Source organism: Agelaius tricolor, unplaced genomic scaffold (assembly GCF_023055355.1).
Source record: "Agelaius tricolor isolate 1412-34295 unplaced genomic scaffold, bAgeTri1.0.p SCAF_10, whole genome shotgun sequence".
NCBI lineage: Eukaryota > Metazoa > Chordata > Aves > Passeriformes > Icteridae > Agelaius > Agelaius tricolor.
The window spans coordinates 11,555,808-11,577,338 of NW_027269270.1; the positions used below are offsets into that span (position 1 = coordinate 11,555,808).

Sequence of the window (21,531 nt, forward strand, 5' to 3'; positions counted from 1 at the left end):
ATGCCATTCCTGTGCACACTCCCAAGGAAACTGCTGCTGTTCGTTTGCACAGTTCTTTCCGCTGGCTCAGAGCTGGCTGGAGCAGCCAGGCGCTGCACACCAGTTACAGGGCTGAACTGGAGCCCGTGGGAAGGCTCCCCTTGCCCATCTGCTCCTTGCTCGGCCTTGCAGAGCGCTGGCCAGCTCAGCTCACATGGAACAGCTGCTGGCTGGTAAGTGCTGCTGTGGGAACCTGCCTGGGAAATGCTCTCAGCCTCAGCAGCAGAGGTTTGAGAATGACTGTAGTGAGTGCAGGCAAGGGGCAGTCCCACAGAGGGCGAGGAGCTGCTGAAGGCAGCAGTTGCCAAGGTTTGTACCTTTGCTGTGGGCAGAGCTGTGCTCAGAGAGCCTCGGGGACAGGCTCCTGCACGCACAAGCCACGATCCCTGGCCCTGGTGCTTTGAAGTGTGGAGCCAAAGGCAAGAAATGTGACACGCTGTGGCACGCTCACAGAACACATGAGGTGTGCTTTGTTCTTTTTATTTAGGGCTCATAACAAGAGGGTTTAGTACACAGCAACAATTAATTCCAAGTACAATTAAAAAAATTTAAAAATTGGGTTTTGCACTCACTGGAAGGTGGTTCAAATGGCACACACACTAAACGTTACTGGCGGCATACAGCTCCCCAGAGTCCTGTGGGCTTGGTCATTTACAGTGGGCTCTGCATCCATCCACTGCAGCAGCAGTGCCAAAAGCAAAAGCAGAGCGTGCTGCTCCAACTGCAAACCAAAGGGGGGTATCTGCTTTCAGAAAAAAGTGCATGGACAAAATCCATGTTAGACACTGACATCTCCAGAGAATTCATAGAAACTACTTGTCCATGCAAGTTGCAAAAGACACTTTTTCAAATGTGAAAAGAAGCACTTGTTCTTTACAAAAAAATCTCGGACATGTCAGCACTTACAGAGGCGCTGTAATGGAAATAAATTTGTACATAGCTCTTCCTATTCGTCAATAGTTGTAGGATTCTTCAGAGGTGTAAAGAGAAACTGGAATAAATGTACTGCACCCATTTCAGCAGGGTCCCCATGTCTGTGTTCAGCAGGGTCCTGGGTGTAGGCTTACCTCTGGACAGCAGGCCCCTGCTGCCATCACTGTCTTGAAATATGTCTTGTAATAAGCACAGGTGCTAATAAAGTTAGTACATTTAGAGTACGAAAAAAACCCCCAAACCTCTTCCTCCATTGGCTGAAGATTACACAAAACACATGGGTGGGGTTTTTTCCAAATGAAAGTAGCAGAACACCATGATCTGTGAATTACTCTTTTTAACAGCAGTTTTCAGACTGTGGCTGCATCAAGCTTTCAGCATGTCCCCGTGGATATGAGGTGGGGGTCTCACTATGCTTAAAGTTTTAACATCAGAAGTAGGTAAATAGGACTGTTACTGCACATTGACTTCAGCTACTGTGGGGGGAAAATCCCCAACACAAACCACACATTGTTCCCTTCTTGTACTGTTCTGACCTCTGTGTAATAACCATTTTATCCACAAAATGCAGCCGTGCCAAATACTGGGAGATGCCAGAAACTGGGGAGGGTGAATACACCTGTAAGCACGGTAAATTCTTGTAACTGGCACCCCAGAAGCCGTAGCCCAGGATCCTGCTGGTACTTGGTTTCCACCACCACCTTCCCTAGAGTTTAGTGTTGTAAGTACTTGCCTTAGTGAATGCAACAGTGTTGTACCTTTTCTACTGCCACGGTTGCCAACACAGGTCCTGAAGTCTCTGCATGGGGTTTGTAATACTGCCTGAAATGCTGCAGTGCCTTCACCAGTGACTCTCCATATTCTGAATCTAACTACTGCTCTTAGTAAAGCCACAGCACCACAGTCTAACAGCATCCTCTAAGCAGCTTCCAAAAAGGACCTGCAGAGAATACAGATGTCACCTGTTATACAAAATGTCCTATTGCACCTCTGGGAGGAGAAGCTCTGCAAATGCTCCCAGTTTACTAAACCACATAAAGTTCCATCCTTTCCAGAAAAGAAAACATGGAAATTTTGCTCTATGCCTGAAACTCACAGACATAACTAATAAAAAAGCAGGCTTGTTTCCAGCAGAGAGGTGCATCCACAGCATCTGTTAGGAAGTAGTGGAAGTTGCTAGGGAGAGGACAGTATTAAGTCACCATCAAGCACCGGTGGGAGGCACCACAGAAGCGCAACAGGATCAGTGCAGAGTCCTTTTCCACCTCTAGTCAACCATGTGCACATCCACAGCAGGCAGGCAGTCCACACACCCTCTGCTGGAAAAGGCTCCTCAGTCCTGCTGCTTCCTTGCTTTCTTTTCATGATCAACTGAAACACCCCAGGTAAAAGTGGCACTTTTCAGAAGCTGCATTACTGCCACTGTCAACTTTGGCTGTCACCAAGAACCCTCAGCAGCAAGAAAAGAAAATGCCCAGCAGCTGTGAAAGGAGAACAAACTGCTCTAGCAAGAACTAGCTGGGTCTAAGCCTTTCTGGCATCCACGGTAAGCCACCCAGCCACACACCACAGGACCTGTGGTTCACACCAGCAGACATCTCCAGACACTCTTATGACATCCAACTCAACTATCTGCAAGGATAAGCTGAATTCCAGGAACATGGTCAGCCTCCTGGTAACACACACCAAGCTGTCATCTACCTCAGGGCCAAGCCACACCTCTTGCCCTGCAGTGAGAGCTGTGGCTCTTCAGTGCCTCTGTGTGTCTGTGTCTAACCAGTCAGACCATCAAGTGATCCAGCATTGCTGCAGTTCTCTGGTGCCTACTCCAGCCACTGCACGTGGACACGCCCTCAGGACACTCAGGCATAGAATTTGCTGGTCACCCCTCCTGCCCCTCTCAGCCCTCTGCTGCAACAGCTGAGGGGAAGGGGAAAAAGAGGGGAGAGAACTGGTCAGACACATGCAGCCTCAGCTCTCTCTCTTTGGCTGGAATGAAGGCACCAAAATGAACCTGCTTCAGCACTAGATGGGGACAGACTCAGTCAGACTTCCTCTCATCAGGCGCATGACAGAGAGGCAGCTGTAGTTAATAGCTTTGTCCCTGGTGCCAAGAGGAAGGAAGAAACCTTTGATACACAGTAAACCAAGGCAAAACACACCACTAGAGGATGCTGAACAATTTCTGTGCACAATGAAAACAGCTGGCTGGGCTAAGGCAGTTCTCACAAAGGGAGAAACATCTACATTTTGGCCATTCAGCACTCTTTGGGCTATGCTGGAGTGTCTCCTTCTCCCACCTCTCATGCGTGCACACTCCCGTTTCAACAGCCTGTGATGCAAAACACCATGAGCTGTGGCAGCAAAACTCAGCAGTGAAGAGATGTTGTGCACCTTATTTAAAATACTGAGGTGTTTCTCCCCCAGCCCCCCATTTGCCACCCCCTTTTAAAGTAAACCTGTAAATTAAAAAGGGGTGGGGAAGAGAAGGTTTTGGACAAGGAGAAGTACAAGGGACAAAACTGGAAACACAACCCTCACTGACTTTACTAGCATGCAATCTATGTAACATTAATATACAAAGCCTGTTTACCTTGGCCTGGTCTATGACCATTACATCACATCATCCCCAAACAAGCAAAAGAATTAAAATCTGTACAAAATAAAAATATGCATAAAACTCAACAAATTTCTTTACATTAGTACTGTATAATAAAGCATAAAACCAGCAGGAGGTGACCCAGAAATTCCATCCACAGCAGTTCTTGCAGGATAAACAATTCCATGTTCTATCAGCAGGGACCAAAATAACCCCTGGCCCATCAGACCAAAGCCAGTTCTTCAGGAGCTGTCACACAGCTGGCCTGAAAGTGGAATCACTAAGAGTTTTGTAGCCTCATCTTCTGTGCTCTGCAAGCGTTCATCTCACACTGCTCTGCTCTCACAACACAGAGAGCTTGCAAGAGGAAAAACCAGCTGACTGAAGAGAAAGCATCACACACAGTGGGAGCACACACTACCCCACCCACCTGCCAGAAGTGTTCAAGCACCAGCTCTTGCTCAAACTGGGTTAAGACATGTTTCACTAAAGTGTGACCTGCCAGCTGCAGCTTGGGTACACGGGCAGAGGTTCAGCTCTCACTTAAGAAATCATTAAGCTGCCCTAACAATGCATTTGAGCACTGTGGGCTCAGTTTTTGCCACAAACATATCCAAGGCAAGAGAAGCCAGGAAACCTCTGATACTCCTGGAAAACACAGCTGCCCTGTAAGCACCAAAGGCTTGTGAATGCTGCTGTTCAATCATCTTTGCTAGAAGCACCACCTCCCTGTGCCAAAAGCTTAGACCTGCCCAATGACACTAGAAACAGTTATTCCAGTGCCTGCACAACCAGTGGTTCTGGACTTGCTTCCACAGAAATGATGGGCTGAGGGAACTGAACGTGGCTGCTTCTCTTGCTGCAAGAAAACTTTTCAGAGAGTAAAAGGCTTGAAGGGTATCTTTTCTGGCACTCAGCCCAAACAATGCTGTCAGCTTCCAGAAAGAAGACAATGTGGATTAGCAAGGGAAAAAGTAACTTTTATCTGCACACAAGTTTCTTCAAAGTTGTCCTTCCTGCAGACTTTAACCAAGCCAGTTTCTGGTGCACTGTCACAGGAGTTCCACAAGCTCACAGCAGTTGATCACATTCCTCCATGGCCTACAAACACACCTATTTGTTTGTTCCTCTTGCCCTCTGAGCAGCTATGGCACCTCCCTGCCCAGGCTGGCACCAAATCTGCACCTCCATGCTGATACTACACTAACTACCAAGCAAGGGGCTGGGTCAGTTACCTGTACTTGTGCCAGTGCCATCACACATCCAGCCCTGCTCTCCTGTGCACTGCTCTTTTTTAACACCAGCCTCTCCAGCTGCAGTACTGTCTCACCTTGGACAAGCTACTCTTGGTACCAGCTTGGTACCAGAACTTGGCCAGGTGACAGTCTAAAGATGCCCTTGCCCAGGAGGCTCTCAATTTGCAGGCTAACAAGACTTAAAAGGAAATGTAATTAGTTAATGGATGATATTTACCCACAGGTAACATTTAGATGTTCCTAAGGGCAGATGAGTATAACCAATCACTTACAGTGATCTGCTGTGTACAATCACTGAGCAGAATTGTTAACTGAGACTAGATTAGAAAGACAAGTATCATCACAAGGGGCTGGCTACAGAGCCTTCACTTGGTACTACTCCACCCCAAGCCACCAGTACAGCTCAAAATACCTATTATAATAAACAATGGAGAGGGCTAGGGGAAGAGCTAGGACTACTACTAGTTACTGCTTGGATTTCCATGGGAAACCAGTACACACAACAGCCCTTTTTGCTTCCACTGAAGAGATTTTGGCAACAGACATGAAGACGACAATTGCCGTTTGTCCTGCCTCTGCACAGGGCTCTCACAGTACATATGCAAATCTAGTTGTCAAGTACAAAATAGCCAATTTACAATACCTGATTGGATTTTTAAGATTATATTGTGCATAAAACTAAAGTTGGGGGCAAGTTTCTCTAGTGCAAGCAGGCATGAGTAGATTTGAACCTAAGATCACACCCCCTAGAGTTAATCCTCAGACCCCAGGAGGACCTGTAAACTTTGTTTCGCCTTCACCATCAACATCATCTGTGAGTTCTGTTTGAACCGGCAGCAACCGTGGCAAGGAGCTCACTGTGGAGAGGAGCACAGTTACATCAGTGCAGAACACAAAACAAATATGTGGCATTCAGAAGATGAGAAATGGGGGTGGGGATCCTCTGGGCTGCAGCCATCTGAATTGTCTAAACTGAAAGGTGAGTGAATGAAAGCTGGCTCTGTGTGCCCTGGGTCAGCCTACGTGTGCAGAGCAGCTGCAGAAGTGTGTATGCTAAGGAAGCATCCAGCTATCTGGAAGGCAGTTACAGGAACGTCTCTGTGTAGAAATCCCAGTGTTTTCTAGCACTTGACTGTTCTTCCAGCTGCACAGGAGTGTAGTGTAGAAACAGGGGATGTCCACTGGCCAGTAACCTTCACCACAAGCATCCAGGACATCCCCAGTGCCAGGCACTGCTTCCAATGGTATAGTACCATGAGGGCGCACAGAACTCCTGAGACAAATCCCAAGGCCTGTCAGAAGTCAGAATTGGAATGAAGTATGAGCTAATCAACAAGTTTGTTACATCTGAATGGGTCAGCTTAATTCAAAGTCAGATAGCTCAGGATAGCCTCTGCTGGCAGCTGAAGAGCCATTTGTTCAAACAACTCAAATCACTATTGTCTTATCATGAGGGGGAAAAAGAAAAAAAAAAACCAAACCAAACCCAAAAGAGTGGTTGTTACTATTATCCTTCATTCAGTTACACTGGATGGGGCCCCAGAGGCTGGTGGAGATCTGGGAAGCCCTGACAGCTCCTGCAGCAGGAAATGCAGTGTTCTGTCCTCTGGTCTTCACTCTGAGTAATGCATGATCGATTCCACATAGTTCCCTGGGAACAGCCCCGTCACTCCATTCATGACCCCCTCATACCAGCCATCATCATTTTTCTTGATGACGTAAATGATGGCACCTTCCTGAAATGAGAGCTCATCTTCCTTGTCCTTGGTGTAGTCATAGATTGCCACCACTAGGAAAGAACAGAATGTGAGTGTTAGGAGAGCTAGGGGAGGAGGAGGAAAATGCAGTCACTGTCCCTCAGGCAGGCACTGCCTCACGTGTGTGCGTGCCGAACAACCTGCTGAGACAGATAGTTTCTTCCACCCCCTTTTGTACAAGCTCACACTTTGAAGCACATGAGCCAGGACTCCTTTAACTCCCCTATTCTTACTATTTCCAGACCCACCAGAGGAAGTGTCCAACTGTATGATAGACTTTTGGTGTGGAACAATACAACAAGGTGGTTGTGAATCCCCATGGCTATGACCACTCAGAACTATTCCTATGTGTGCTAAACCAGATCTCAGCACAGGAAAGAACAGGAGAACATGGAAGAGGGAGTGCACCAAGAGCTCTCTTCAGGTCACAGTATGGGTGAGCCAAGGCTGACATCCCAAACCTCCATCTACCTTAGCCACTTCCACATTTAAATCTCTAAAGGTCGTATGCATCTCAATATCCAGCAGCCACTCCCAGGGACACAGCACCAAGGTGGGCAAATCCCTGTTAGAAGCCACGAAGAAGGAAGGTGGAAATGTATACATAGTGTATCAGGACATTTTTTGTTACAGCTGCAGAATATTTTAGTGATGGCACAAAAGTTGTTAGGAAAGGCAAAGAAACTGGACAAAGCACTTGGAAATTTTAAATAGAACTGTCCTGAAATGCCAGAAAATAGACATAAAATTGATAACATTTTTCCAATCTCAGTGCTATCATTATGTGTTTCATAGAGAAAGTTAGCTATGCCAGACTCTGAGTACTTTACCAAATAGCATCAATCACTGCTTTGAGAACTTGGCAATGAAACATGCAGTGCTGGCACTAAGGAAAAAAAAAAAGTATGTTGGATAGAGATCCTAAAATCTTGTGCTGGGGATAGATGGAAAGATACTCTAAAGTAAAGCAAGGATTAAAAATTAACAGCATGTGTTCATAAACCACTGTCCAAGAGTCCTAATAAACTCATCATTCTTTCCAAAAGAAAGGTCATTTCCTTTTTGAGGGAGCAAAGGAATCAACACAAACCAACACTAGGGAAACCTGGATCCAGAAGAGATTATAAAATATACAGATCAATCCCAGAGGAAAATCAGAGTATGCAAAGAATTTTTTTTTATCATGTGACTAGAGCATACTTTGAAAACAAATATTGTTAGCTCTACAATTGTGTCAGCAGTTGTTAAGTTATTTCTTCTGTACATATAATTCTAAGCAAACAAAACACCAATGGAGAAACAAGTATGATTTTAGCTTGAAAAACAAGTGTATGAACATGTGATGCATTTGATTTAAGTCCTTCAAAATTCCTTTTTAAGGGTTTTGAAATTTCTTCCTCGAGTCACTCTGCTATTTTTCTTCATTCTCTTGATGACAATAATAATAATCATCATCATCATCCAAGGACCAGGATAACTTCCAATTCCTTTCTTTCTGACTTTTGAGTGTACTCTAGTTCCTTTGGATACTGAATGGATTCACTATTTCATGATCACAAGAAGGAAACTCTTCCTTAAATTTGTGAAGAAAATTTGCTTTTTGTTAAGCCTCATAAAATTTACCTGAAGCCTGGTTTTGTTTTTACATCACCACTGCTTCCTCCAGTATGTTATTTGTGTACTGGCAACAGTCCTCTCTCTAAAAGGCTGTTTAATCCCTCAGTCTGTAGTCCCATCAGTTCAAGCTGTGAGCTTGTCACATGCCCTGAGTTAGGAGGAGGCCAGGCCAGCATTGCAAGAAAGGCTCCAGATGAGACAGGAAGCAGCAATAGTGACTCAGGAGGTGGCATCCTGCCCTGTCAGCCTAAGCCAGGGCTTCTTTTAGTTTCTGTCTGAATGTGTTTCAATGCAGTAATAAAAAACAGAATTACTCATTTAGGTTGATATTCTTCCAATGAGTGATCTTTGGTTCTTCAACAATTACAGATTTTGGCTGAACTCTTATATCCCACTGACCACAAATGTAGGCTAGGCTGATTATCCAACTGGAATCTGTGAACACACATTTTCTCTAAGTGGTGAAAGTGCAACTTTTCCTTCTGGATACCCCTTTCCATTCATCTGATTTGCAGAGCCAGGTCATTTTCTTATCTTTTGCTGCCCCACGTCCAGACACGGAGCTCAATGCAGTGCACATCCCTGGACACTGCAGGCTGGCTGTTGCTATTACAGTCACATGGCAGTGTCCTCAAGTTCAGCATCCCCAGTAACCATATCCTACTGAACAATTTCTCCATCTGTTCCTAATGGATCTGCTACTCACTGCCATGCTCAGCTGCAGGCTCCATCCTCAGCTCTTAACCTCCCACACTGCTTGACCCTCTACAGAATGGGGTCATATTGAATCCCATTCCAGGATACAGCAACTCTCTTGTATTTGACACCTCTTTGGTGTCCCAGCTTCTGTTGCAAAGGTCATCTAACCTAACCCTATAAAAGTGCTCTCTTATGAACTTAAATAGGAGAAGGATCATATCAAAAGTACAAGAACAAATCCTAAGAATTGGGAATGCTACTTATTGGGGGTAAATGTATTGGAAGAGCTACTTACTTTCATCTATTTTGTCCACTTTGAATCATGTGGAACAGAATACTATTTATAGGAACTTAAGGAGTTGCCACAGGATAAATTATTTTACTGAATAAAGCATTTTAATTCCCAGCAGGATAAGTATACAATTTTTTTTAGTATTAAAGTCCTCTTTTAGTATAAGGTTTCTCGTTAATTTTAAAGCTTCAAAGCTTGCTAGAAAAAACTCACAGCCAAGCGCTTCTCTCCCAATTCCAGCAAAGCAGTCAAATCTCAAGACATGGGCTAAGTAGAGACATTCATGTAACTACAACAGAATCCACATCTATGTCAATATCTCATTTTTTCTGGTATCCTAAAACTACTATTTAATAGTTCTTCATATGCTGAAAGCAATTATATTTTCTACTACTTTTAAAAGTGTTTCTAAAAACACACCGACCTTTTTGATGTTTTGGTCATCTAGTTTTAAAAATACAGATCAAAATTCTGTTTTTGCATGTGTCCCTACATCAGTAGAGAAAATGTTTGGCTTCTTATACTTTTGTTCTCCACAGGAAACATTTTCTGACTAAAAGCCTGATTTTCTCCAGCTTATCTTTAAAGACTCTCCTTTACAGTTTTGCTATCCCATGTGAGATGGAACAGATCCATGTCTATATGCACCTATATAAACTATTTTAGTTCCCAAGCTCCCACAGGAAAGCAGAACAGAACAATCATTCAAACATCATTATTTCCTCAAATAGAAAGTTGTTTCTCAAGGCATGTGCACACACCACCTTGCATTACTATGAGAGACACTATAAACACACATCAGGGCCTCTTCTTTCTCTTTTGCTACTGACTAAAATGCTGTCATACCAAAGTCTGGTATGAAGGAGTGTGGGCAGACTCCACGTGCAAAAGCAGGAGGGCAGGAACACACACAAAAAGTTGTTAAAAATACAACCCTACTGTCTCTTCCAGCTCCAAACCTACCCTTTTCTAAGTATGTCCTGGGTGCCCAAGGAGGGTCCTCCTCAGCATAGGGATCACTGTACTCCACCACAGCTGCTTCCTCCTCCTCATAATCCTCGGGAGGTGGGGGTGGAGGTGGAGACTCATCAAACACCGCCTCATCCACAGGCGGTGGGGGGGGAGGAGTATCTGAAACTGAGCAGAAGTAACAGCACAACCATGAAAATGTCTCTACAGCCATGGCAGCTGCTTCAAGTAATACCCTCGAGCCCAATTAATGGAAGTGGGACCAACAATTGTAACTTGTGAAAATACACTAGAGAGAGGAAAATTCAGAGAAGGAATGACCAGGTAGCTCCAATAAGATTATTTCTTTTTCCCCACCCTTCACAATTTCAGATGAACTTGCAGAGGCAGTAGAGAATGCAGAATCCTGGCTATATACATACAAATCTTTCATCAACTCAATCCAAAAGCCACATCCAGTAATAAAACATTGCACAAGGAAGCAGCAAACTTACTGTTTTCTTGAACTCTGGCCACAAATCCCATTAATGGTAACTGTGGAGTTACCTGTAGGATGGAGGGGGGAGGAGGAGCAAGGGATGCTGCCACAGAAATTAAAAAGAGAGAGGCATCCAGTTAGAAACACAACAAAGCAGCAAACAGGAAAGTAGACATCATCACCACTAAGACAGTGCAGCAGGCTGCTAAGAAGCTGAGATAAAAAGACTGACATTTAAAGAAAAATGGCTCAGGTGGTTTAAGCATATTCCTAATCCTTTCTTCAAGGATATTTCTCTATTTTTAAAATTTCCAACCCAGCTCTTTTTCATAACATTAAAAATTCATGCTGAAGCATTTTTCTGATATGACTATGAGATTCCCTTAAGATGAAGTTTCTTACTACAGAATATAACACTTATGGGAGGACCTAAAAAAGGTATCAAGAGGACTCTCTGCCTATAATCCTCCCCATCTCAAATCTAATTGATATTTATAGTGGTGACTAACTGCATCCATGAATCCCTAGTAATGAAAATGGATATACCTCTTTTTTTCCAAGATGTAGGCCAAAGCCCTATTGAATGAGGCAGCTATTTCAGACAAAACAGAAAAAGATGCCTTTTGAGAACTGTGCAGATCTGAAAGATGCAACACTTCTGATCTTATTGACAGAACAGAGCACACTGTGCTGCTGCCAAACCACAGAGCCTGTTCCAGATGTGCTGCCTGATTTCCTCCCCACCTGACTTCTCTGCACTGAACTCTGAACAGCCCTTTCACTGGTACCAGAAGGGCTCTCTTTGTACAATAAGAGCTGCTTTGTACAATATATGTGAATTCCCAGTTAAAGAAGATGCTTTCAGCCAGTTGCAAATGCTGTAATGCTGAACTGTGGTTTAAGCCTGGAATGCTAGTTTCAGTTATCTAGTTAAAACATCAGCTAACTAGTTTTATGAAACTTTAGTATCACTTTGAATAATGCAGTAAAATTCTTTAGGCAAGTTGCAAGACGATTTTTCAGACAGCGTACCTTAGGAGAAGCACAAATAATACATTTCTTGTTAGTATGTGGCATACAAAAAACATTTAATCATGTCCAAAGGGATTAAGGGGAAAAGAAGTCTATACTTCATGTACCAGTACATTTATTTAGCTACCAGACAGAACAAAATAAATTTCAGGCAAATTCCAGAGGTAGTAAGAAAACTGATAGGGTATGATGTAGCATTTTTCAGAATTAATTCACATTATCATAGCAAGAGAAAAGAGTTCTCCAGCATTAACAACTTGTGCCTCAAAATTTCTTCTGTTTGCTCATTCCAGTAACATTTTAAGTGCTTTGAATTTCTTCTGTCATTCACATTCCCATTTCTTTCAGAACCACACAGCATGAATGAAAAGACTAACAGCAACCATCCTTTTGTTGCAAAAGTGCCTCCATATGAAGTAAGTTCCATTATCTCACCATTTAATTGATATCTCTTGAGAAAAAACAGAAATGTATTTCTGATTACAGTTTCTTTGAGGTCACGTTATTTGATTCAGAGTATTTATTCCTTCAAGTGTAACCATGATTGCTGTGAAAAGATTTGGTCTTGCACCTTTTCAAAGGAGAAAAAGGGAACTCAAATTTAAAGTCCTACTGAAAAGCAGTAATATTCATCAATTCAGTCCTTGTCTCTGCTTTTTCAATTATATGCAGTAGAAAATTGTTTCATTTCAAAATGATTCCTCTATTCAACATCATATGGATTCATACAATCCATAGCTATCATAGGAGAGTAGCTCCAGTTTCCTTGGTCTCTCCAGTGTACTTTGTTCATGAGCTATCCATGGAAAAAAATGAATCACTCTAGACAAGCATTCCAAGCAAATCCAAAAAAATTCCCAGGTTCAGTTTGGGTTGTGTAGTTTAATCCCAATGGTGATGCTAACAGTAGCTGACATCATTGCTTGAGTATCTTAAGCCCTCTGTTTGTACTTCAGTCCTTGCACTGTGCAGGGACTATCATAATACTGTCTCTACATGCTATATAATGACTCTAGCTCTGACCTCTAAAATAAGTATTTTATTACTATTTTTTTAATTAAATGCATCAGACGAACTTTACCTCTGCTGTATAAACCATCATCTTAAATATTCTTTCCCATCTTCCTTTCATACTGACCACTGATAGATTTATTACACAGTTCCTGTAAATTAGTTCAGAAATGCCCAAGAGCACCTTCCACTAGGCTGCTTCAGACTGGTAAGAACTCAACTGTACAGATGGGGTAGGGTGCAACCAATCTCAATACCTGTCCAGATCCTCCCACCCAGTTTTTAGTCTGTGCTGAGCTCTATAGTGCTTAGATGATGATATCCAAATTGCAATGTTAAAGCACTTGTTCGGTGGCTTGGCTGGCAAGAGTGGCTTTGGGACAGACATATGCTGAGATCATTCAAGAGTCTGCATTTCTAATATTTTCTTTTCAGTTGTTAAAAAGGTCTCTCACAAAGCAGAAAAATTTTATTATCATGAAATAGCTTTTAAGAGAACAGGGCAATGCAAGTACCTTTCATGCTCCTGTCAAGTGAATAATCAAACATGGCTAGGCCACCATTTTAAAAAATGGCAATGGAAATAATAGTACTGGGTTATTGCCAAACAGCCTACAAACAACAAAAAAGCCATAGCTGGCACCCTCCTCTGCCTCTTGTAAGGTCTCTCTTTCCCCTCTTGTTTTCTACCTCTCTTCAGGAATGCTGAGAAAAAATTGTGGCCTCTGTCCTGTCACTACTGACCCTGCTCCTTCCACACAACAGTGCCTCTGTTCTTAGGGCTTTCATCAATTATGCATGCTTGAGCATCCTCTCCTTTCAAGGTGAACTCCAAAAAAACCTTGGTTTAGTGTAACTGCAAAGCCAATAAATTCTGTATTCTGCTGGTATATAAAAAAAAGTTTCCTACTACAACTGCTTATTTATATTGTCTCATATATGCCAGTATAACTGAAGTATTTTGTTTGTGATTTGCAGTTCAAATGACTAATCACCATAATCATTACCTTCTTTCTGGAAACACAGACAACTGTGGTTATGCAATTTATTTTAAGTCTATTTGGCATCTTCTATGATTACCTATTAACAATGTAATGGCAACTTGCAGAGAATTATCCCTTTGCTAAACCAAAAAACGCACGGCAGTCGTCAAAAACTCTCTGGATATACTGAAAATCGTCTTTATTGCAAAAATTGCTTTATTGTAATCCTGAATGGTTTCTTTTGTTATTACCCTTTCTTTCTTTCTTGCCTATTCCCCCCTTCTGCCTTCAATATGCACATAATGTGCTTAGAAAATATGACCTATTTCAGACAACTGGGCTACAATTTAGCCTTATGACTTCTTCCACTTCCCTGTGCCCAGCAGGACCATTCATTTCCATCTCAAGCTCAGCTCACCCTGCAGGCTAGCTCACAAACAGTAACAGCCAAACCTGATCAAACTCCTAAAACGCAGATTGCAACATTTGACCTAATTCCAAGTTCAATGCTCAATTTAAAAAAATAAACAACCAAACCAACAACCAAACCAACCAAACCAACAACAAAAACCAACCAACCAACCAAAAAAAAAAAAACCAAACCAAAACAAAACAAAAAAAAACTCACAAAAATGAAACAAAAAATAAAAAAGCAACCAAGAAACACACACAGCCCCTTCAAATTCCACCACCACAAAACACCAACATACTGTAGTACTTTCAAGTCAACATTCAATTTTGCTAGTAATAGCGCATTTCCTGACAAGAAACCTTCAGGGTGTCTCCTGCATCTTTCTGTAGCTTTGTCATAAGAGAAACTCTCTCCTAGTCTAGTATAAAACCCTCCTGGTCCCATCAGAAGCACAGGAAGAAGGACTCCTTAGGTAAAAGGCTACTGTGCTATGCTGACACACAGGACACTCACGCCCTGGTAAGGGCTCCCCTCACTTTGTAGGGCAGGTCACCCATAAAATAACATCACCTGTAGGCTTAGCAGATGACACAGCACCCCAACACACTGGTGTCTCCAAGGTATCTAATGCCTACCCCGGTGTAACAAGTACAACTGCTTGAACTGTACATTACCCAGAAGGAAAAGGCACACAAGATAAAGACTGATTAATGAAGAATCGGCATTCTGGTGCAAAATCAAACACCCATTCCACACCAAAGCAGGTCCATGGCACATGGTGTAGTCAAGGACTAAAGCTTGTCTGATAGGGACTGTGACATCAAAGGTAAATTATTTGGCAACAAAGCCAGCATTTTTTAAGATGCTTGCCATAATAAAAGCTGAACACTGTGCACTTGCACTGCAGCTTTGGCACAGCTACCAGCAACTGAAAGCGCAAGATCTGCAATGGAGACAGAACATAAAACTCCAGAGAGCTGAAGGTCACCGTGTTCAGCACTGCTGAGATCAGTGGAGCAGCCAAAGGTCCTTACCTGGGTTCTGGTTGTAGAAGGGGCCCCCGTTGATCTGGTTCTGAAGGCTGCTCTGTGACGTGATGGAAGGCGGGCGCCGGTAGGGCAGAGAGCCCCCGATGGTGGGGGGCGTGTGCCGAGCTGCAGGCCTGTTCATGCTGTAGAACTGAACCGGGTGACCTAGGGCACACAGAGACGTGCGTTGGCAAAGAGGAGAATGATGCCTGCCTGCCTTCTCTCCACCTGCAGTCCATTTCAAAGGTTTGAAAAGGTTTCTGGAGCTTTATTCTAAGGCAGTCAGCCAATTCAGCTGCCAGACTGGCAGGACACCGAATGTCTCAAGAGCAAGGCAAAACATAACTCTCCCAACTGCCTGCACTCAGCACTGCCTACAAAAGCCAGTGGGAAAATACAAAGGTGTTTAAACTACGAATCCTCAAAATGAAAGAAAATAATGTCTGGTTATTTATGTTAAATAATGTATTACAATAACTTCTTGTGAATTTAGTTATTTCTGAACCTGCAAGAAACTCCACAAAACGTTGCAGTTCCGCAGTTAAGGAACATACATATGAAAAATAACTGCAGGCCATTTCCAGGATCCAAAGCTGTTAACCCTCTGTAACTGAAAAACACAGTACTACCTATCTTCGTGCCACTTAGAAGATATTCAGAGAATCATCTGGGGAGAAATGAATGTTAGAAACTGCTTGAAGGATGGAATAAATGAAGTCAAACTAGAAGACCCTCTTCAAGGGAGCCGTCAATTAAAACAACTCCTCAAAAACTTGCTCTGCATTTTCTTTACTTTCTGTATTCAAGACATTGATCATGATTCCCAGCAAGCAATAAATGAAGCAAGGTATCTTCTGTGCTCACATAAAATTCTCTGGATTTTATACTGCATATAACAGTAAGTTGGATTTGTTATTCCTATATGCAGTATTACACCCCACAAACTATTCTGCCTCTACCATTTGTCCTAGAAGCAAATTTGAGAGTTTGCAAGAAAACAAGGGAAGAAGGGATGGTGGTTGAGGAGAGAAGTAAACAGAGAAACAGAACAAAAGAATGTACAAATTTTTAAAAACTTGTACTGTTCTTCATTATGTTTTGCTTGCTTTGCACAACTTCTTACTAGGTCAGTAAATAAATATATACAAGTTGCTTGCTCTGTTACTTGCCTGTAAGAGCAAATGCATGAACTATAGTGTCACCTTCCCTCTGCTTTGTACCAATAATGTGGTGTACCATATTAAAAAATGCACTTTTTACAGCTAAGAAACAACTAAGAAAGAATCCATTCTATAAAGGCTTTTTCCCATTTTTCCTGATGTGTCTTTTCAATGTGTGTGTCTCTCTCTCTGTTACTTAATATACTTGCAGAAATTGGTGGTGATTGGAGAGAAAGGAGGGGAGAGGGCTAAGAGGTTTTTAAGGACCAAAAGCTATGACTTCATAAGTGGTGACCTATCACTCTTAAAATACTTTATTTCAGACAAACCTCACTAATAAAACAGGGAAACAAAAGATCTTAGAAATAGCAACTAAGGTGAAATTTCTCTTATGAAATTGTGAATTTACAGATATTAAAATATTAATCTTTACTTGATTTTGACGTGTTAAAAATATAGGAGCAACATGGCTTAAGAACTGGGATACTGACAGTGCATCAAAATGGAAAACTGATTGGGGCTCCATATGAAGCTGATTGGGGCTCCATATGGGCTCCTCATCTTCATGAAAGTTGTTTAGACATCATGATAATCTCAGATCAAAATTCATCACCCTTTAAAAACTTCTGGTCACAGGTAAGGATTCTAGTGGAAATATCTTCTAATTTTATATGAGCACCAGCCCTTTAAACTACATGTAATTTCAAGAGTGCTTCTGGAACCTGGTACAATTTTTACTAAGAGATGATCACTAATAAACTCACAAACCAACTCTCTCCCCTGTAAGCAGCCTCCACCATAATGTAAAGCAGCAAAGCATGCAGGTAGCTACACATGAATTTGGCTGTCTGAAGGAGATCTTCACACTGCAATCTCCTCATCAAAAATAGGAGATACAGGACAGTATTGTGGTTGGTAAGTGCTCCACTCTGCAACTTCAGCACATGAGAAAAGTGTAGCACTAAAAAAAGGAAGTTGCAATATACACCCTAAGTACCACGTGTGAAAACAAAATGCTTTAGTAGTAGTCTGCATAATAAAAATTTGTATTTTACCTAATACTGGACACAGAGACCCTGCCCTTTTCATCAGTTCATTAAAGGGAGACTTGTCATTTGACAGCATTGAAGAAACCAGTTACATAAATTATACTTTGCTAGATGCACTTTTTTAAAATTGCATTTATGAAAGAGAATAATAAGACCCAGAACTATGAGTGCTGGTTCCTACCAAACATAATTATTCTATGAGGTTCTCAGAATCCAAACAGAAATAAAATTATGATTTAGTGAATTACATAAATGTAAAAATAATAAAATTATAAAATTATTGCTGTTAAAAAAATCAGAACACCTTGAACTGTCTACTGTAACCGTGACCTCATAGTTGGGTATTAACAGATATTTTCTAGTTATAATTGAACTTTTTTTTTTAAATTATGAATCACTGCTGCTGAAGTAACTTTGCAAAGCCTTGGATCACGATCACATCTGGGTTCATCTGCCCAGCAGCTGGAGCAGACACTCACCTGCAGAGGGTGTGGAAGAAACAGCAGGGGGAGTTGGAGAGGTGAAGCCATCAGCAAGGGGCTGAGCTCCTGCAGCAGCAGCAGCAGCATCTGGGGCAGCGGAGGAAGGGGCAGGAGGAGCAGGAGGAGTGGGGGCAGGAGCAGAGGTAGCAGGAAGGGGAGAAGTGCCAGCTGAGCCAGCAGGGGCTGAGTGAAGAGAGGAGGAAGAGGTGGAGTTAATAAGGAGATATGTTAGCAAGGATTAGAGAAAGCCTCTGACTATTCAGTGTTAGCTATTTATTAGCTGCACAGTATTTCAGAATGCACCAGATGAGAAAACAATGGAGCTGTTAAAGAAAGGCTCATTCCTGTGTAGATGGTAAATGAGGGTCAAGCAAAAAGACTTCTTTCCAGGTCTGAAGGGAACACAACCCAAAACTTTTCAGTGAAAAGTATTACTTTTGAAAGATATCTTGGCATTGTGTTATTTATGCTCCAATCTCTAGCATGGCTGTCTTTAGCCTTTGTATAAATCAGAAAATATAAAGAGGAAACCAAAAAATTTCCAGCTCTTTGTTTCAGAAGCATCATGTACTTCTCTGCAAGACAACTACAGGCTCTTCTTCACTGAAAAGGCTGAGCAAAGGAAAAAGAAGTACTAATAACACTTCCTGCTTCTGGAAAGTCTGGGACCATTACATTGAGCAAGTATCTCTTTGTGACAATTCAGGCTTGCGTTGATGTACTCAATATTTACTCTGTGCCTGCCTCTCATTCAATCTAATTTTCTAAAAACATGCTTCTATGTATCTGCATAAACAGCCAATGAAAAAACATTTATTTGCTTAAAAGGACAAGGGAGAAGTGTCCCTCAGCCTACTAAAAAAGGTACTGTGTCCTACCTTGTCACATGCAGGCAGCCAGGCAAAAAATTCTGATAAATAAATTAATACATAAAAGGAACATTACAGCACATCAGACACTCTCAGAGAAGACACTACTTGATTCAAACTCATATTATCACTAGCAATGAACTCTGGGCTTCCCTTCAAGTTTAGGAAACTGCAAATGCTCAAGGTAAACAATGAGGCAGAAAGAGGAACAAGAAGTTTCCATTTACCTGGATAGACACTAGGAGGAGATGGTGTGGGAACAGCAATGGGAACACCTACACTTCCACTTCCACTGTTCTCTCGACTGCTGCTCCGACTGCTTGGGTGGCTTCCCCCACTACTGCCACTGCTGCTGTAAGAAGCCAAAGTAACCAGGGAATGAATATGATGCTGCTCGTGCTGAAACATGAGATCCCTCACAGAGCATCTTACCAAATCAGAGAAGTAACAGGGAACAAGAGAAAAGCAACAAGGATAATATAAATCTCTACAAAGCTAGGCTTTCCTGAAACTCTCGACTTAGACTACAGCACAAGAGGGATTTTTTCAGTAAGTTAGCCTTACTGAACTTGGCCAAAAATTAAACACTTCCAGAACCTTGTTCAAAGCACATCATGCCAGGATTGTTAAGCCCTTACAGAGGAAATAAAACCTTTTTCCTATAACTTTAAAACTTATGAGTGCTTAGACTGTGATTTGTATGCTTTCATATGAGAGTACTAAAGCCTAAAAGTTGTAAGATAGTAAAATTCAGACTTCTTATCTTTTTAAGTCCACTTGTTTAGCCATCCTCAAGAACTTATTATGTTTAAAAAGTAAAGATTTCAAGGAAGGTATTTAGCTCTAATCACATCTTGAAATTATCCTAGTTTCCTAGAAAAAAAAATAGTCTTCTGCAGAGCCCCTGGTAATGCAGTTTAGCTTTATTCTATGTTTGAAGTTATCAATATCCCAAAACACTATGCCAATATCCCAAAACCACTATTTCAGCTATTCAATCTATAAACATCAAAGACTGTTCAAAATGTCAAGTATAAGCATCTAAGCAGCCCTTCAACATGTAGAAATCAAGCTGTGTACAAAGTCTTCCCCCAGTTTAGTAAAGTAGTATCTTGATCTACCTCCTTGAAAGACTTCACGACCTTCGCAATTCATTAAGTACTCTAAGTGAGATCACTAAAACGGAACAGGGGATTAAGTGAATAATCGTAACACGATTCCCTGTTCCGGTTTGATTAGTGCTCATTCTCATCACGCCACTGAGACTGCCGGTGCACAGGGTGAACGAGGGAGGCTGCCGGCAGAGGGAGGCGCAGGTGGGTTCGCAGCTGGGCACAGCAGTTCTGCCCCCGAGCAGGAAGACGCCAGGCCGGTACCTGTAGGTGCGGTTGCGCTGGTTGACCGAGGCCGTTCTGACGGGGCTCTGCTGGGCCGGGGCCATGGTGCGCGTCGGGCTCGGCACGTAATCGTTGGGCACCACCGGGGGCCGCACCGGCTCCAGCGTGCGGTACGGGGAGTGCCGCCTGCACGGCACAAGCACAGCCACAAGCCAGTTAGGGGAATACACAGAACCACACACTTCTCACTCTCTGAAACACAGCTACACACTAATCGGGAACGTGAGCTTAAAAAATGGGCTGCATCTATAACTTTGCAGTACTTATTTTGTAGGATGAGGGGAAAAAAAGAATTAAGGATGTTCTTCAGGTACTTCAGTCTTCCTATCAGTAAACTCTGTGTTCCACATCCCATTCTTGTTTTAAAGGTAAGCCATTATCTTCCATTAAAATAAAGCGCCATGTTCTGTATGTATATACATTAAAACACACCAGTAAACAGCATTCATTATATATTATATACTCATTATAACACATCAGGTTATAAACTTCAGGTTTATAAAATCAGGTTCATAAACTTCGCATGAAATTACTTTCATCAAACACATCACAAATAACGAACAGTGCCATGCACCCATTTCTCAGTTGTTTAGCACCACCTGTGAAAACCACAGCTAAGGACATTTTACTCTACAGTATGTAATTTTAAGTGTTCTGCGCTGAGAAAAAGGTTCCTGTTGGGAAAGGCTGATGATGCCCACTGTCTTCTGGCAGCAGCACACTAACACACAAAGACACAATCAGTGTAAGAGGATGCAGATATAACACCTCTTGACCTTTGTGAACGCTTAAAATAAAACCATGAAATCTCTCCCACTACAGAAAAAGAAAGGATCTTCCCTCTTTTCCCTTTTGTTCACCCACTCAGTAACTGCACTTACCCAATAGTTCCTTTTCCTGACATGGGTGGACTTGGTGGCTTCTGGGTGGGTGGTGTTGTGCGAGGCAGCCCACCCATCTTCATGTTCTGGGTGCTGACCTGCATGAAAGAACGGGGACAAAAACGGCCTTCACTGAGCTCAGGGTCGAGGGGAGAGACACGGAGATGCCTTTAGCAATTAACTCTAAGGAAGGGAAGGTTTAAACAAACAAAAAAACTTGAGAGGCCATGCGTTTTATATGCAATTTCCACTCTGCTAGAAGTCAAGAGTTGTGCTCAAAGGACTCTTTATTACATAGTTTTTAGAAATTGTACAAAAAAGTGAATTTGCCTTCAGGCTATCACATAAATGTTAACTCTGAGAATACAGATACTGCACCTAACTTGGCTGAACCTCCCAGTCATCTTTTGAGAAAAAGGCAGTTATTTCACATGGCACTACTGAATGGTAAATTTGCACAAATATTTCAATACTGTTTAAAAATACTAAGGCTTATCTAATAGGCCACAATCTAATGTGATTTATACAGATATGGAGAAGTCAAAGTAATCTATAAATCATCCATTAATGTTTTAATGTTTTCACAGA

At 42.2% G+C, this 21,531-nt stretch overlaps 1 protein-coding gene across 18 annotated transcripts in view; it reads right to left on the bottom strand.

Moving 5' to 3' along the window:
* Positions 1–503: 503 nt before the first annotated feature.
* Positions 504–21,531, bottom strand: part of ABI2 (abl interactor 2) — a 65,606-nt gene continuing 44,578 nt past the window's right edge. For 3 of the 18 annotated variants that reach the window (XM_071434756.1, XM_071434750.1, XM_071434748.1), the window contains 8 exons: positions 20,944–21,041; positions 20,042–20,188; positions 18,893–19,017; positions 17,794–17,979; positions 15,112–15,270; positions 10,656–10,742; positions 10,156–10,329; positions 504–6,616 (listed from right to left, as the gene is read on the bottom strand). In XM_071434756.1, coding sequence (XP_071290857.1) covers positions 6,441–6,616; positions 10,156–10,329; positions 10,656–10,742; positions 15,112–15,270; positions 17,794–17,979; positions 18,893–19,017; positions 20,042–20,188; positions 20,944–21,041 — 1,152 coding nt within the window. In that variant the 3' untranslated portion in view covers positions 504–6,440. The remainder of the gene's footprint in view (positions 6,617–10,155; positions 10,330–10,655; positions 10,743–15,111; positions 15,271–17,793; positions 17,980–18,892; positions 19,018–20,041; positions 20,189–20,943; positions 21,042–21,531) is intronic. The other 15 variants (XM_071434765.1, XM_071434753.1, XM_071434751.1 and 12 more) reach the window with 7 other exon arrangements.